Raw genomic sequence first — 17,761 nt, forward strand, 5'->3', positions numbered from 1 at the left:
GTCTGGTTTCCTACACCATTTAATTTCAGATGAATTTTATGAGAACTCTGCTACATATTTTACCTCCCATCTGGTTCAGATTTGACAATGAAATATTTGTGTGTCCCACCCTGTTCTTTTTAAAGCTCCAAAACCAGATGTCTCCAACACAACACGACTGCAGCAGGTCATACCACATTCTTCAGCAAGCTGTGCCAGGCCTACTACCCCCCACAGACAGTTCCAGGTAAGGTAAAATTGGATTGTTTACTCCCTAAAAGAATAAAGCACAGAAACAAACAAACTCAACACCTCTAGGGCACTGTGTGAAAAGACTGATTAAAATGTAGTATGGCTTATTCTTCCAAAGGTTTTATCTTGATGAAGTGGTGTTTCTGTAAGATAAACACATTAAGAATTGCAGCAGGGAGAGATAATTTTTCCCCCCTCTATTGGCTTGATTCCAGCACGTGTTTTTGCAACTTCTCTATTGTGATAAGCAGGCAGGTGTTTCAGTGCGTACCACAGGGTGGCTAGCACAGCCAGGAAGCTTACAGATTTCACAGTTGCATACATAACATATGAGAAGGACGTTGATGAAGATCTCTTCTATTGGATTTTGCATTTTCAACAGAAAATGTGTTCATTTCTTAGCAGTTTCACAGGGCAGCTCTATGCTGCACGTGATGCCGCCTCCTATAACATAAACAATTCATTTGTGTTGCTGAAATGTCAGAATGACACCTTTTATCCTTTCCAGCAAACACAAACAGCCCTTTTGCAACACAAAGGAATCTGTATGGATGCTGAGGTAGCTTCTTTTCCAGAAGAATTATTAAATTGTGATGTTTCTTTAAAATGACAAATACTTTCTACGTGCTCATATTTCATAGTTTGTCATGCAAAACAAAGCAGAAAAAAAGAACTTGGTCACAACAAGTAGTAGTATTTTATAAGAAAGACCACTTAGCCTGCCAAATCTTGAATGCTATAGTAGCAACTAGAACCTGCTATAACTCTCCTTCAGGCAAGAGCTAAACATCCCTCAGAATTATCACAAAGCAGGATATTAAAAAAAAGCAGTGTTAGCTGCTTGCACAATAATCCCTTTTTAATGTCACACATAAAAGGACATAAGCGTTCCCAAAAATCTTTTCATGAAGTCTTCCCCAGTCTGACAAAATGCTTAAGTGTAAATTTAAGCCTATGAGTAGCCTCCTTGGAAATCCGTGCTATAGAGCATATGATCATATTGTTTACTTGATGAAGACGCTATATTAGGTCAGTGCAACAACCCTGGGAAAAGAAAGAAGTTAAGTTACTGGAAATAAACGCAAGCTAAAACCACAGAAAAGAGCCAAAGGGCATGAGAACCAGCAGAATCATTCCTGCTAATGAGGTGAGAAAGGAGGAACTGCACAAGCTTACCTGTTTATGCCAAGTTAAATATGCTTGAGTAGAAGTCACAAATGCTATCCTTCTCCATGTGGAATGAATATATTTAATTAAATAATTCTAGAAAGGCAATACTCTTGTGATTGCACAATGTAAGAGTAATTTATCAGAAAATAACGTCTGTGATTTTTGTAACAGGATTACTTACTTTCCCCTTTCAACTGCCAAGGCATCTATTTCATCAAAGAAAATAATTGAAGGAGACACCGTTCTGGCTTTCCTGAAGATCTAGAAAAACAACAATGAAATACTCAGTTTTAAGGGATGGAAATTTTTTACAGAATGCTATCACTCCCTGCACACCTCAAAAACTACAGAGCATCACAGAACAGACAAGAGACTTGTCATCTTTTTAGAAAACAAACAAGCAAGCAAGCAAAACCAAAAAACCCGGACCTTTTCAAAGTTATTCATGATAATGCGCTATGCAGGCTTACAGTGGAAGGTGCTACTGGATCCCAATTTTGACATGCATCACTAGGCCCATGCAGGACAAAGTTAAACACCACAAAATATCCCTTCTGCTTTTTTTTTTTTTCTTATTCTTTAAACTTAAACCAGAAGGAGGTTTTTCTGAGAGTTTAAAGGTAACCTTAAGCAGAGAAGAATTTGAATGCCAAGAAAGCTTAACATACAACATTATGTATAGCTTGCCCTTTCTCACCTCTCTCACTGCTCGTTCAGACTCACCAACATATTTATTCATAAGCTCAGGTCCCTGCAAATGTTAAAAAAAAATTAAAAATTTTATAAAGCACATTACATTTACATACAAAATGACCGAGACAATCTGCCACTGCTACATTATTGACGCTCTGTTAACAAGGAAGTTTGTCACTTGCAAATCTTATTTGTGCATTTTTTGACTTACCTTCTACCTGTAACAACTTTTCCACCGTTTGTTATAGCACTGTGCATGCATGTACGTTAGTCCTCTCATCATAATACTTTCCCAGTGCTTTCATGAGAAACGGAATTAACTACAAATATAAATTCTTTGGTGTTCTTAAAAGTTGTTGGCTCAACAGCAGCAACAAGGGGGCGGCAAATGGGCCTTAAAGATGAATTACAGAAAAGCATTCACTTGTGCTCTCAACAGGTATCCTGTCCAGCCAAGCACCAAATTTTGTGACTTAAACCAACGTTTAACAGCACTTCTTTGAACATGACTGTTTGCAGGTCCAGAAGAAAGAAGTTGACACAGCAGCACACCTGAAACCCATCCATGAGGCTCTCCCATCCCCTGCGAGAAAACTGTTAAGTGTCTTAGCTCATTTGCATTCCCCCTCCTCTGTGTCCAGGCTGCCAAGCACAATTATTAGTGCCAGCTGCCACCGTGCCTGTTTATACTCACAGCCCTGTCCACTAGGAATAGACTGGAGACCACAGGGTCAACGTTCAAGTCTTGAACAAGTACTTACAGTTATAAAAAGTAAAACAATGGAGAATTCTCAGAACATTTTCTGTTCTGCTATATCCTGTAGGATATGCTGCTTAAATAATGCTTCCTAATGGGACTAAGATTCTCATGGGATTGGTAATGACTCATTGACTTCAGCCTGGTTTGCATCAGTGCTGACCTGCAGGCACAACCAACGACGATTATCCCCTGCCCCGAACAAAAAGAGCCAGTGGCTTCAATCTATTTTCCAGGGAACAGGTGTCCTCGTAATTTCACCAGCAGAAACAGCATCCATCTTCACAGCCAGAAAACTGAACAACCTCTCTATGCTTCACAAGTGCGAGTGAGTACCTTCATGCAACTCTCGGTTCAGAGCAGTGAGGCAGATTTAAACAGCAGGTATGTTAGAATTAAGACTGTGTTACAGATACCAATTTATACATTGGCAGTGACAGAGCTTGTGTTACAACCCTTCCTTGAATAGGGCCGTCTGGACTTTGTACCCAGATCAGTAGAATACAGATTCATTACTCTAAAACTACAGCACACTGGCTTTTGCGGTCTCCCCTCTCCACACCAATTTCCACTCTTACAATAACAGTTAAATGCACTGACTTTATCTTGACCCTAGCACCATTGGAAAATACCTGTGAATATGTATGGGAAAAAACATATACTCTAAAAAGAAAAGCAAAAGTTATCCAGTATCAGCAAAGCATCCAGGCTATGCCATTATTTTTGCTTATTTATTTTCACATAGTTGCCCATTATCCAAAGGACCTGGTGAGATACTGAAATAGCTGGACCTGGTGTACCACACAGGTAAAAGCAATCATATGAGGGTTGGGAGAAGAGCACTTCATGCCTTGCCCATCAGAAATGTAAATGATACAATTAGCATTGCTTCCTTTCAACAGCATCCACCCTTAAAGCAATCATTGCAGTAGCTGAAGTGTCACCTGCAGGCTTTCAACAACATCAGAATTTGAGTCTGTTGGACACTTGCATGGAAACAGAATTTTTCAGACACATAACTGAAGAATGCAGGGAAGAGAGAAGGAAAAAAAAAGGTCAGAGAGAGAAACACAAAGCCTTTTCCTACAATTCACTGTGGGCCCCGAACATGAGGAGCATGCAGCAGTTTGGGCAAGACTGGCTTGCAGCTCAGAGACAGCACCCAGCTGCTCAGGCCATTGCCATTCATCACGCTCAGCGCAGATGAGGAATCTGATAGCATGGTCCTAACGAATCCCTAAGGAATGAGAGCAGTCTTCTTCTGTCCAACTTTATGTTAAACTGAGCTGATACGCTGAGAAACCTCTGCAGATTCTAAACACAATTACAGATTTCTTTTACTAACTTGTTCTTGGAGCCTGTGGACCTTCTCTTTCATGCCCTTATTCTCTTAAGTAATCTTCAATTACATCAGTGTTCTCATGGAAACCAACATCATATACATCAGTGCCAACAGTGTGCTCCTCTAGTATGACACAACATCAAATAGCCTGACATTTTCTTTTCTTTTGCCTGAGCAAAAAAAAATACCTAAAACCAAAACTACTCTCTTTGAGCTTTAAGGTACTATATAATTTCAGATGCTTGGAGTTTTATTTTTAATTAAGCATTAAAATATGATCAAGGCAACATCAAAGCAATAAATACTGTTTAAAATGTTTCCAAAGAGAATTATTTTGAATGCATGGTTTTGCTGTAAGCTTTGACATGAAGTTCTTCTCCATTTTTCTCTTCATTAAGCAGCAATTCCAGGTGAAAGACCACTATGTATTAATGACCTGTGCCTCCTCATGGAGAATTTTAATGAAAATTGATTTGAAGGTCTCCCAGTTCACCACTGATGAGTGATACCAAAACTGCCTTTGAGAGCCATGGTTTTTATTGCAAGCAGCTTGGAACTCTTATACATGGTAATAAAGGGAAATACTCCAAAGTAAGAGAAAGCACACACAGAAGAGGAGAAATTGGTATACATTTCATCTCATGCAAACACTTAAAACCACAACACAAAAATTAGAGATGTTCAAAGAAGCTGGATGCAGAAACTGAACTGGGTTAGCTCTGATCCCAGCTGAGCTGAACCTCTGCCTTACCCAGTCTGCAAATGGGTTGTCCTTTAGCTTGAGATTCATGGCAGTTCTTTCAGAAGACAGATCTATAGAACAAGCAGTCTGTAGGCCACCACAAAGTCACCTGCTGACAGCTGACTCCATTTTTGATTTTCAGAAAGCTCACTTTCTCCTTTTATGAAGGTTGCTTTGAAATTGGAGGCCACTCAAGAAATATCAGGAGGAGGTTTTTTTATTTTTCAATGCTTTTCTAGCACTTTAAAAATAAAACTACGTGACCCTGACTTAACAAGTTGACATTTGTTGAAACACCATTTTTGTCCCAGAGGTGAAGCATAATGATTCTTTTAAAAGCCATTTATAGCTGTTGATACACTGATCAAGAGCAACGAATGGTTCAGCTTAATGACACATGGCTCTCTTCTTTTCTGCAACAATCTTCCATACAAAGGGACATAAAGAAATTAAACCATTTCTTTCTGGTCATTTGCATGACGACTCCAAAACCAGAAAAATATTTGGAGCACCAAATTGGCAGAAGCCATTGTAGCTTAGCCATGCATATAAGCACACCATTTGTGAGCTGCAATCCAGACTAATAGTATAAATCTGCCAATTCAGGCCCACTGTACACCGTCGAGTTTCGTTTATGCAGTTCCCAGGTAAGCTCTGTTTAAAGACTATCCCATCCTCATTTACTAGACACATAAGACACATTCCCCTTGTATCATGAAACCTTCCACTTGTTTATGGTCTGGATCAGGTGTTGATTTTTTTTTTTTTTTAATAAAAAAAGCAAGAAACAAATAAAATTTCTTCCATTTAAAATATGATCAGAATAATCTCTTGAAAGATTAACTGCACAAAAAATAAAACCCCTGTATACAGGCTGCAACATGAGATAAGCTTGTGTACACCTGGTTATGACAGAAGTCCTCAAAGTGTTTTTAAACTGCAAGAGGAACATCTGGTATCCCTGAAGTTAAAGAGTATCAGTAATTTTTCCAAGCAGTGCTTAAAACCACTTGCAGAGTTTTTCCATCTGAAAATACTGGAGTAGTGACTTTCAACTGATAGGAAATTCAGTCAGTGGCTTTCCTCTATAAATAACTTTTTTACTATTTTGACAATCAGATAAATTATGCACTTATGCTTTTGTTGAGCCAGATGGACACAGCTCCAGATGACTCCAGCATACAGCTCCGTCTACTCTCTTCAAAAATACTGCCATAACCTCACTTGCAGGTTCTGGACTCTAACACAGACACACTAAACTATGTTAGCCAGAGAGTATTGTTTGTATTTTTTAAAAATCCAATTAATTAGAGAATTTATATCACATACTACAGATTATTACTCTACAATGGATAATGCATAATTCCTCCTTTGCCATGTTCGAAGTAGAAATGATCAGACATTAAAATATCACTCATAATCAATATTTAATTTCAAATTAAGTACCTAGAAACTGAGCTCTGTACTGTGAATTTCAAATATATTAAAAAAAAAAAAAAGAGACAAGGGGTACCAAAACTAGTTTTCAGCTATTCACAATGCATTCCTAAGGCAATGTTCATTGCTCACATTCGGATACCTGCATCCAAGTTAGACATTCATACTGATTTGAACAGACATCCGCAGAAGGAACAAAGCCAGCTCAGAGGAGTGAAGCTTTATCCCACTCCTACCAGTGCATCTTTCATGGAGTTAAAACTAGCACTTTGGTTCTCTCCCACCTTTTTTTTTTTTATTTTATTTCCAGTACCATGACAATACAGGTGAGATGATCTACTATAACAACATTAACCAATTTGGAAGAAACTCAAAAATTAGTTACTTAGTGTTTTTATACTGTAATCTCAACAGCAAAATGCTATCCCATCCCTACCACAGCCAAACCAAAGCAACATATGACTCAGGCCGGCCGCAGGAAAGAGTTAACAAGATAAACAGTGAGACTTCCTTTATTTTAACAGTAAGGCTATTTCTAATGCCAAAGTTGTACATGTGTGACTTGGTAACTGGTTACACTACATAGAAAAAATATTTGCTCAGAAAACTTATTATATTTGCTTGTTACGAGTAAAGCCTACTACTTCTCTTTCAATGCTGTTTAATGATTTAATCTGCATCACTCCCAGCTTCTCAGCACACATACTCCAGGCTGAGTGCCACACACCATTTTAATCACTTCCTCTCCCTCTGCCCTGCATTCCAGAGGACCTTAAAAACTTCTTGGCACCTGTCTGGTGTTTTAAAAAACTTAAATTTCAACAGGTGCTTGTGGGCTCCAAAGTATCTAAGGGAGTAGTCAGGCAAAAAATTGTCATTCTCAGTCCTTGCAGTGAAGTCGCCAAAAGCAGTGAAATCAAACTGCAAAGGCTAATAGACATTTTTCTTTATTGGCATGAGTCTGAATTCACTTGTCTGCCGTCTGCCTTGACAAGCAAACTTTAATGACAATCTTTTGAGGCTTCTTTACATGATACAGAAGCCAGTATTTGTCCTATGGAGTGAACTGACTGGAAACATTGAATTAAATTCACTGCACGCACCAGTGCCTTCAGAGAGGGCCCTCTTCAGCACTCAGGCATAGCTGCCACTCAAATTTACCAGGATTTTGCATGCTTACCAAGCACAGGCACAGCAGGATCAAGTCAGAGGTGAAATTCTACCATGAGAGAGTTGAAGCAGATCTAAAAGCAACCCATTCCACTCACCTGTCCTGCCTACAGAGAAATCCCTTTGCAAGTCATTCCTTCCTGCTCATCATGGATTTTCAGCACCCGTTCCTATCAACTACCACCTTTAGCTACAGGCTAAACGTCTGCCATCCAATCCTCTGTCTAGGACCAGGCTTGGCACCAGCAGGGCAGTATCCACGTAGGATCAAAAAAACATACAGCAAGAAAACACAAAATTAGCCACCCGTGCTGCAGAACATATTTGGCTGCTGACACTTCGCCCTGCCAGCACACCCCATTCAGCGACTGCTACTCTTACTTGATTACTGACAAACCCTTGGTAAACTTGAGAGAGAGAGAGACTGAGTGCTAATAAAAATTAACATTGTGAAGTAATTGAGAAGGGACGAGGAAACAGAGACAGGGGATCATCTTTGAATCGTTATCTGCCTGCACATTCACTTTTGGGAAGATTATAGGAAGAATGGATGAATGCCTTATTTTATTCTTAGTTGAGTAAAATATACAGATAACATCAAGATTAAAAGAGTTCATTAAAGTATCTCTAATTATTATCCCTTGTAAAAGATGTTAAACATATTTTTCAAATACACTTAAGTTTCGCTAAGTTACTGTAAATGTGTTACTATGGATCTTTTTGGAAAATTTTATCAAATGTTTGCCAGAGTTTCTCATAAAATCACAGTGCTTCTTCATTTTTCATCTTAAATGTTTTGCTTAGCTAGTTACAGGCACCAAGCTTTCTTATTTTCATGTTTCTGCCCACTAAAGTCCCCATCAAAAGGCTAAACTATCTCCCCAAAAGTCACTGACAGTTCCTCACAAAGCAAAGCAGTCGGGCTTTCCAAGCCTCACTAATCTGTGTGAGCTGCCACAGCCAAGAGCTGAAGGGAAAAGCAGAGGAAACCTCAACTGGAAAATATTTTGACATAATTGACCCAGATGACAAACTAAGCTTAAGCACATGTCAAGCACAGGGAGTGGTACAAAAGCATCGGCAGGGTGATACAGGAAGTTAAATCAAGCCAAGGTGAAGTCAGAGCTCCGAGAACAGTGTATATTTTTGTAATTACTGCTAATTGAAAAAAGAAAAAGTTCCTTCAGTCCAAGCTCTTAAGTAACAGCAAATAAAACAACAGGAATATTTTCTAACCTTCTCCCCCCACCCCCCACAGTCAGAGCTCCTAACCAACGTAAATAATATTTTAGAGCAATGTAGTACACATCATCTGTCCTGTTGGTTTGCTCGGTGTTAACGTCCTAAAACACTACTTACCGTCACAGGTGCATTTGAGTTGTTTTGGGGGGATTTTTAAGTATTGCTTCATCATGGTTTACAACAATTAGTGTGTCTCACTTAGCTGAATTCCCAGGGGTTTAACTTTGGGAGGTCTAAATTTTCTGAAATTTTAAACTTATTTTTGTCACTAAGTGACTTTTGCCTTAGTTTTGATTTTAAACAGACAAATATTAAAAAGCACTAAGCAGAAAGAGGAAAAATTATGCTTCCAAAACCACTACAAGCATATAGAAGTTACTTAATTTTTCTTGTTATTTTGTAAACTCAGGTAATCTGCTTGTTGGACAGAACACAGACCTCAAAGTGCCCTGTTGATACAATCCTTAGCAAAAGCCTCCTGAAAATAGCAGAAAGTCTCCTTCTGGTTTTAGCAGGCTGAGTAAAAGGAAGATAATGCAATGCAGGATACCATCAACAAAATACATCCCCTCCAGAATGTAGCATCCTGGGCTTATTGACAACTCACGGAGCAAAAGGAGTTACCAATCCCCATGGTCCTTACGGAACCATCAACTAACGAATACATTATAATCGAGTGGTGGAGTTTATCTGGGTAGGTACCTTGATGGTGCCTCCCAGCCTGACAACATAAGAGTGAACTTCAGTGTTCATTTTGGAATAGGTTAAAACCAAAAAAGTACGATGTTTTTTTATTTGATAGTAAACCTAATTCCCTATGTACCGCAATAATAAGAGAGAAAAAAAATCCACAGACATTCTTCTGCAAGTTGCTTCCCAAGAAAGCAACAGAAAATCTATGAAGAAAAGTAATATTCATTAAATTCTTAGCACAATACAATGATATAGGATATCCTAAAAATAAAATTTACAAAAACAATCCAAGAGGGCAGACATACCAAATCTAAATCAACTAAGGTGGAAGACAAATGCAGATATAATTATCTATGCCATATAGCAAGATAAGAAGTCTCCTCCAAAAATATTCTTATAATCATCACCACAAAATCTTAGTGGTCTAATCGACATATGTCTCAAAACAGCAGCGAGTCAGAGCTGACCCTAGGTGCAGGAACTGTCAAAACAATACAGAGAGATACCCACCACATAACAGTCAAAAGAGAGGAAAAAAAAGCCCATAGAAATAACAGTGACAAAGGGTCACATTTTCTTCATGTTCAATTTCAGACAGCTAGATAACATCCAAAGCAAAAATGTCACAGAGACAGTTGTATATAACAGAGAGGTGTCATCAGCCTGGCAGAAGCTGAAAATTCTATCCCTCATCCTATTAACATTGGTAGGTCCAATATCTGTATACAATTTTTTTTTCCTATTAGTAAAAGAAATCCATAAAATACATTTCAGAAGAAAATTACAAACTTTGGGTTGAACGTAAAAGGAGCATGAACTACAAAAGTCTGTAGAAGGCTGACTGAAATAAGAATTCAACCACATCAAAAACTATTGATAAATCAAGATTGATGTTCAATCCTGAAGAATGAAAAAATTATCTTAATTCGTTCCTTCACACAGTCTTATGCGCTCTTGTATCCATGACTGCAAAACACTGAAAACTCTCCAAGAGGTTGAGAACAAATTCAGTTGTCTTTTTGCAAGAGTGGCAATCAAGATAACCACTAAAACCCTGAAAAGCCTCAGTGCTGCAGGAGATTTAGAAAAAGGGGTGGTGGGAGGGAGTAGGAAGAGCCATCCCCTGGAAAATAGTTGACAACCTCCTTCCCAGTAAATTTAGCAAATATATTGTACTATAGACAAAGAAAGTCAAGTGAAGGAATAAAAACAAACAATTCCCCTTAGGAATTACATGCAAGATTGCTTTGTAAAACGAACTATCCAACCTACTGCTTTTCTCTGGAAAAGCAAAAGGTCACTAATCTTGCTGAAATATAGCTATAAAAAGTTCTGGCTAAATATCAAAGAGCATGTTTACAAAAGGGCCACATTCATTGTAACACTAACCATTCAAACTTCACAATAGATTTCAGGAGAGAACAGGATGCAACGTCAAACGTCTGTTATCACGTTATTTTCTTCAGCTCCTCTGCCCAGAAATTACGTCTAGACTTTGCCCATCTTCCAACTCTTACTAGAGGCAAGTCAGACATGGGCTGGAGGCTGTGCCGTTTTGACCATGGCTCATACGGCTTTATGACAACCAGCCATGCCCAAGACACATGGAAATGTCATATTTTAACAGATGACATATAACCCAGCTGAAGTACCTCATTTAACAGAGTCAGCTGTCCAAACTGCACAGACACTGCATAAACACATCTGGAAAAGAGCGCAAAGCCTTCCTGGAGCCAGGCTGGGGCAGGGGTGATACCTGTTGCACCCAAGCAGGACAGCCAACTTAGACAAGTAGAGTACATTTAGCACTTCCTGAGAGAGTTGGACTTGGTCTTACTGTGCCCATGTATCTTAATTGTAGCATGCAGACATAATAGGTCCATCTTCCAAAAAATCAGTGGACCAAATAAGCACCGCATGTAGTGTACTCTATTTCCTTTCAGGTTTCTGACACAGGGAGAGACGGCATCCAACAGCAGGCTCCCCCAGCTAGAGCTATGCCTCACGTCTGCAGTCTGTTCTCGGGAAGGGCCCAAGAACCTGAGCCACCTGAACTATCCTGAAAGAGCACATGTATCCTAGGGGCTGGACAGCAGACACTTTTCATCAGAATTACTTATTTGGGGCAGGAGAGACTGGAAGGAAAATGAAAGTCTGAAAAGTAAATTACCAAGAAACACACTTCCATTTCAAACAGCCTGATATCAGTTCCAGCGACAGATATTTCAGACATAACGTAGAAAATGGGAAAATTAATAGGACTATAAGCAAGAAATGAAAAATCCCCTCTCTCAAAAAAAACACCCCAAAACCCAAAAAAACACATATTCATCTACTTTGGATTTACTGCAGGAACACATGTTGTGGAAATTAATTCATGACTGCTGTGCTTTAAGAAGTGCTACAGACAATGATGTTTAGCACATTTAGTACATGATGGATGTTGCCTTTTCTGTCCAGGAAGCAAATGTGAAGTTAGAGAAAGTGGGCTACATTCCCTTCCTGGAGTCAACATATCCAAGGCTGGACATGCTCCAGAGATGTGCTTCTTGAAACATCTGTCCACTGAATATTCAACCAGTTCCAGGCCAAGGGATTTAAACCAGCAGGGAATAAATTGCAGCTTCCCCAAGCCGGCCACTTCTGCTGCAGCTTGTCAATGACAGGGTTGTTTGTGCCATCAGAACTCCTCCATGAAGAAACACTGCATTACTGTACAAAAGCATTTCATATCATTTAACCTTTGGATAATCCCTATTCAGCATGAAACACCTTTTACTTTTGGACAATTAACTGCATCAGTAAAAATGTCTGATGTACCCATGACTGATGAATACAGGATAACAACAATGTTAATTTTTAACTGTTTTGCTGGGGGGTTGGATTTTTTTTTGTTTGGTTGGGGGTTTTTGTCTTGTTTTGGTTTTTTTCTGACTGCTACCTTTTTTCCCCAATCTCTCAGACATCAGTGCTTTGGGCAAGACAAAGAGGACTGTTTTCTTTTAAGCAGTGCAGGAGGAAGAGGTTACCTTGTTTACCAGTAACTCTGAAGTACAAAGAACTACTTTGTCTTTATGGAAGAAGCAGTAAAGGTAGTGTTGAAGGGCTGAAGTTTTCAAGGCTGCTCTCGTTGATGTGACCGTGACCCGGAGGCCTGTCTGCAATACCGGGAAGCACAGGCAGTGAAGAGCTGGTGGGTGCAGGGTCAGTGCAACCACCTCTGGCTCCCAGAGAGGACAGGCCCCGAGCTACAGTTACAGTGTGTCTGAAAGGACACGCAGAGGAGGAAGCTGTGTAGAAACTAACAACACAGAAGGCTTTGTGAGGAAAGAGATGGTCAACAGACAAGAGTACGTGATCTTACTGCTGAGGAGATACTTTCAAAATACTTAAACAAATGTTTTTTCTTGCACTTCATTAACATTCTGACACAGCTGCAAGACTACCCCATGTGGAATCACTCTGCTATCTTTTTTTTCTTCCTATGTGCTGAAGTTCAGTATTATTATTAAATAACTTCCATTCATGTGTTTTCCATACAACCCACAGTAATCAATTACACTGATTCACAGGCAATGAATTCCAAAATTTTTCTATACTTAAAGTCTTTCTTAATGCTGAGAGAATCCCACTTATGCAAGAGTACTCCAGATATAACTGATTTAACAAACTTTCTAAAAATTGATGAAATATTGATGAAGATGAATTTCCTCTGAAAAAAGGCAAATAGAGCAAGAAAAATCTGTAATGAAACATGAACAGTACAATAAAGTGACTTTCCTGAGGTATGAAAAGAAATGAATGAGATTAAAAGATAGTATTTCTACACAAGCAATAATTACAGTAAGAAAAGCTACCGACTATCCAGAGTTGTATTTCATTTATACAGCTTTAAGAATTTCAATGTCTCCATTTTCAAAAAGATTTTAAATAATGCCAGTAATTAATGTGTCATTACAGAGCTTACCCACCCACCCAATATATAATTTCTATGCTGTAATAAAATAAGTAATACATTTTTTAAAAGCATAAAAGAAAGCACTAGTCCTTTTAATAAGAAAAACAAACCTACTTGATATTTAAAAGGTGTTTGCTGTAGCATATGTAACAATCAAAAACACTAAGAGCTACAGGATTATAGCACTGCAAAGTAGTAATTATCAATTATTATGCAGGAGTTAAGAAAATGTAAGATGCAATGGCCTACCTTCACTGCCAAGAAGTTGAGACCACTTTCATGAGCCAAAGCTTTTGCTATCATTGTTTTTGAGCACCCAGGAGGTCCGTAAAGCAGCACACCTTTTGGAGGCTGAATCCCCATTCGGATGAAGGAGTCAGGATGTTTGAGAGGCCATTCAACCGCCTGCTTCAATTTCAGCTTGACATCTTCTAGTCCTCCTATGTCTGACCAAGATACCTGCAAAGCAGACCATTTTGATCAGTTCAGACAATGGAGCAAAACTATTAAAAAGTAAACGAAAACAAAAATGCTCTGTAGAATATGTTCTTGTTATTTCATTAAATCGTTTCTTACAAGCCACTTTGTCAAAAAGTCTTTTTTAAAAAAGAAGCAACTATTAATGAAGTCACACAAAGTAAAAGGGGATTAAGACTTGCTTTATGCTGGAGGATGTAGGTAAAATATTGTGTATCTGCTTCAAAGATCAATAACAAAACGTTAAAAAAAAAAAAACACAAACCACAAAATAAAATGACAGCATGATCATACAGGCAGCAACACTTTGCGTGATCACTAGCAACATCACAACTCAGTTCTCTTGTTTTTTAATGTGATGCTGATGCAGAATTTGCAAATTACTTTGATGTTTTCCCTATAAGAATGGACTATACGAGCCCAAGCCAGTTTTATTTGAAGCTGCAGAGTAAGACCCTGATCCAAGCTGTATAATCCCACTAAAATGAACAAGACTGAGTGTTAGAAGTTTCGGGGGTTTCTTCATTTGCCAACGCTATCACTCCCATATAGGATTTAGGCACTGGAGATTTGACCAGAATCTTGAGAACAAACAGTCCTCCAAACAGACAAGTATCTACACAAAAGAAAAAACACAGACAGAAAAGCAACACTTAAACCCAACTGCAGTTAAATTTGCTCTGCTGAAGACACAAGACAGGCTTGTCAGCCATACATCAGGACAGAACTAATACATCCTACCTCAAACAGCAGATGGATCTAAAACTTGCTACACCTCTTCCCACATCACTGTCAAACCTGAGACTTTTCCCCACGTACCCCAGCCTGTTCTTCGTCCTGTCACCATCCATTCCTGTCCACTTCAAATATTAAACATGTCAAGACGCACCTATATCAAATGATCTTCTGTCTTAAAGGACTCTTCCAAAAATTTACCAGACATAAATCACCCTTCAGTTCTGGAAAGTCAGATACACTTGAAAGGCAAGCAGAGTATTACTGAGAGGCAGTGTATCGCCTTTCTCCTGACTTGAAAACTGATGTCACTCCTGGGTTGTCCCTATTACTATTTTCCTAATACCAGTACACAGAGTGGAAACTAAAAGTAGAAAGTCTCTGAAAGAGGCAATTCAGTCTACAATTAAAGTGAAAAAACAAGAGCATTTGGATGTGGTGCAAAGCACTTTTGTGTAAATCCAAGCAAATTTCAAACCAAATAAAACTTCTCCTTGGTTGTCAGTCTTTGACATGGAAGAAAATCACAAAGACAGTGGAGAGTAAACAGCAGAGATCAATACGCATAGGTCAACTCCTCAGAAATATTCTGAGTTTAAGGGCTAACTGGAAGGTGAGGAGCTGCCAATCTGCTGCCGGCAGAAGACCATCTCTCACACCAGGAATATGTTACAAGAACTCTAGGAAAAAAAACAAAACAAAAAAAAAAAAAAAAAAAAAAAAAAACAAAAACACAACCTCTCTTTTTCTTAGAGACCAAAAGCTTCTGGATCTTAAATATTTACTTTATAAGCCTGTGGAAGTATGAAATATGGAAAGCTGACCAACACTGCCTACTAAGAAGGGTCTGAGAGCAAAGGGATCTACTAAAAGCAGGATTCCCTTATGGAAAAAAAAAAAAAAAAACAAAAACAAAAACGAAAAAAACAACCATCCAGAAAACCAGAAAAGAAACACAAATTCAGTAAAGGTCAGAGCAAAGTGAATACTGAGTCAGACACAGCAGAGTATCCAGCAGCAGGGGGAGGAAAGGATTTTAGCAGGGGCATTACCAAAGCACCATGCCACTTTTGGTAACTTGTAAACCAACTTTTGCAACCTGCCAATATTCACTTCTGAAGGGCTGCTTCATGCTATGAGCAAAACTAACTCTGCCAATCGGATTAAAGGAATGGCAGCAAACAGATGAAAACGGGCTGTGCACAAGTCTCTAGTCTTGAAATGAAAGTGTTTGTATGAATTCAACAAAAGCAGTAAAGGGAGAAACTCCACAACACTGTGGAAAGGAAGAGGGAAACAAGAGCATGAATTCCTACCACCCAACTTTGAGCTGGGTATGTTGGGCCAACCAACAGTCAGAAGAGAGAGACACTTCACAGAGCAATTCAGCTCTAGTACAAACTCTCTTTCAGAAGTCAGACAGGCAGTCTCACACCCAGTTTCTCTCTGTTTCCTTTTGAGGGAACATACAGGGAGGAGAGGTCCAATTTAGGCACCTCAGTTAAGTGCTTAAAGGTAAGAAGAATCCTCCCTTCCTGCCTGAGTTTTCACAATAAGAGACAGGCATCCACCTGCAGATTTTTAACAAAGCCAATGTGAAAGTTTATAAAAAGTGAAGACGTGTCAGATCTTGCATCTTGCCACTGCTCCATCCATGCAAAACACCCCTTTTCACTACAATTTAATGGCTGAGTAACACAATGAAACTCAGGACAGTTAATCTCAATCTTCCTTTATTCTAAAAGCTGGTGTTTCCGAGTCAGACCTGAAACAGTGTCAGTGTTTTAAATTTCATTTTAAAAACACTTACTACTATCCCTACAACCCTTAATTCTACCTAGCAGATCTGTAAACTGTACAGAACTAAATCTTGCCATTTTAAACACTGGGTTTTTTTAGCAAAGAAGATATATAATATCAGCTTGTTCTCATTTTTCAGTACCAATTCTTGCTCATATTTGGTAAAGCATGGGCTAGTCATTCCTATCATCATGCCCTTCTAGCTAGACAAAGATTTTGATAAACATGCACGAGAACTTCTTAAAATTAATTAAGCCATCAGGAATTCCCTATAACTTTCAGCATCAGAAGGCAAAATCCATTAGCAGTACCTTGCACACGCACAAAAAGCCAGAGAGAAAATATCTAAATGTTATTTTTACCCTCTTGCAAATATTCAGACTATTGCACACACCTGCTGAGGCATTATCCAAATAATTTTTCAGACCCACTACATGTCATTTAACATCAACATAAGCAATAGAATTGTACAGAAAAGGTGAAGTAGGGCCACTTTACATGAAGGTTGTTTTCAGTAATCTGGAGACTTACTCTGATTTTGCTTATATTTGAAATCAGGAAGGAGAGAAAAGGGAGACAACACAAACAGGGAGACTACATGTGAGCTTGCTCATTATGAGTTAAAACCTGAAATAATTAACCAGTCAAACATTCCATTAAATCATTTACAATCTCTATAATACAAAGTAATTCAAACAGCAATGGTATTAAAAGCAAAACTAGCTAATAAAACACTACCTTCACATTCTAGTCAAGTCCTAAACAAAACATTTATTTTTTTAGTTCTTCACTTCAAAAGGATAGACATACATTGGGGAAAAAAACAAAACCAAAAAAAACTCCACACAATCCACCACCAACACAACACTCAAAGGTAAGAATTCTTTTAGATTCATATGAGCTTGGAAGAACTAGGAGGATTGTTTTTGCACACAAATCCTCAGTAATTTCCTGACTGCAATTAACACAAACTCTAGTGTGTACATTCAGACAGCTAGCCACACTTCTTTTACCTGCATGTGAACTCAAAGGAAAAGTCTTGCAACATAAGCAATGAAGTGTGATATTCTGTCACCGTGGAAATGGTTTTAAAGACTAGCCTTGGGGCTCAGCTTATGCAAAGACAGTGCTCTGCTACAGTGTGTAAAACACCAAGATTTCATTACTGCTGTAATCTTTAGCTCTCCCCAGGTCAACAGCTCAGAATACAATGCAGAGCAGCAACTCCCCAGAGGTTGTTAAGCAGCAACAATAAAGAAATAAAGCAGACATGCAAAGGATGTTTCATCCAGAACCTTTTGGCTGCAAAGACAC

The 17,761-nt window shown here is 38.7% G+C and overlaps 1 protein-coding gene across 2 annotated transcripts in view; it reads right to left on the reverse strand.

The window, feature by feature from the left end:
• Positions 1-17,761, reverse strand: part of SPATA5 (spermatogenesis associated 5) — a 236,514-nt gene that overhangs the window by 182,147 nt on the left and 36,606 nt on the right. For both annotated transcript variants that reach the window (XM_032997616.2, XM_032997615.2), the window contains exons 11-13: positions 13,685-13,894; positions 2,099-2,152; positions 1,583-1,662 (exon numbers count right to left, since the gene is read on the reverse strand). In XM_032997616.2, coding sequence (XP_032853507.2) covers positions 1,583-1,662; positions 2,099-2,152; positions 13,685-13,894 — 344 coding nt within the window. The remainder of the gene's footprint in view (positions 1-1,582; positions 1,663-2,098; positions 2,153-13,684; positions 13,895-17,761) is intronic.

This window comes from Tyto alba, unplaced genomic scaffold (assembly GCF_018691265.1).
Source record: "Tyto alba isolate M040663 unplaced genomic scaffold, T.alba_DEE_v4.0 Super-Scaffold_23, whole genome shotgun sequence".
In the NCBI taxonomy this organism is placed as follows: Eukaryota; Metazoa; Chordata; class Aves; order Strigiformes; family Tytonidae; genus Tyto; species Tyto alba.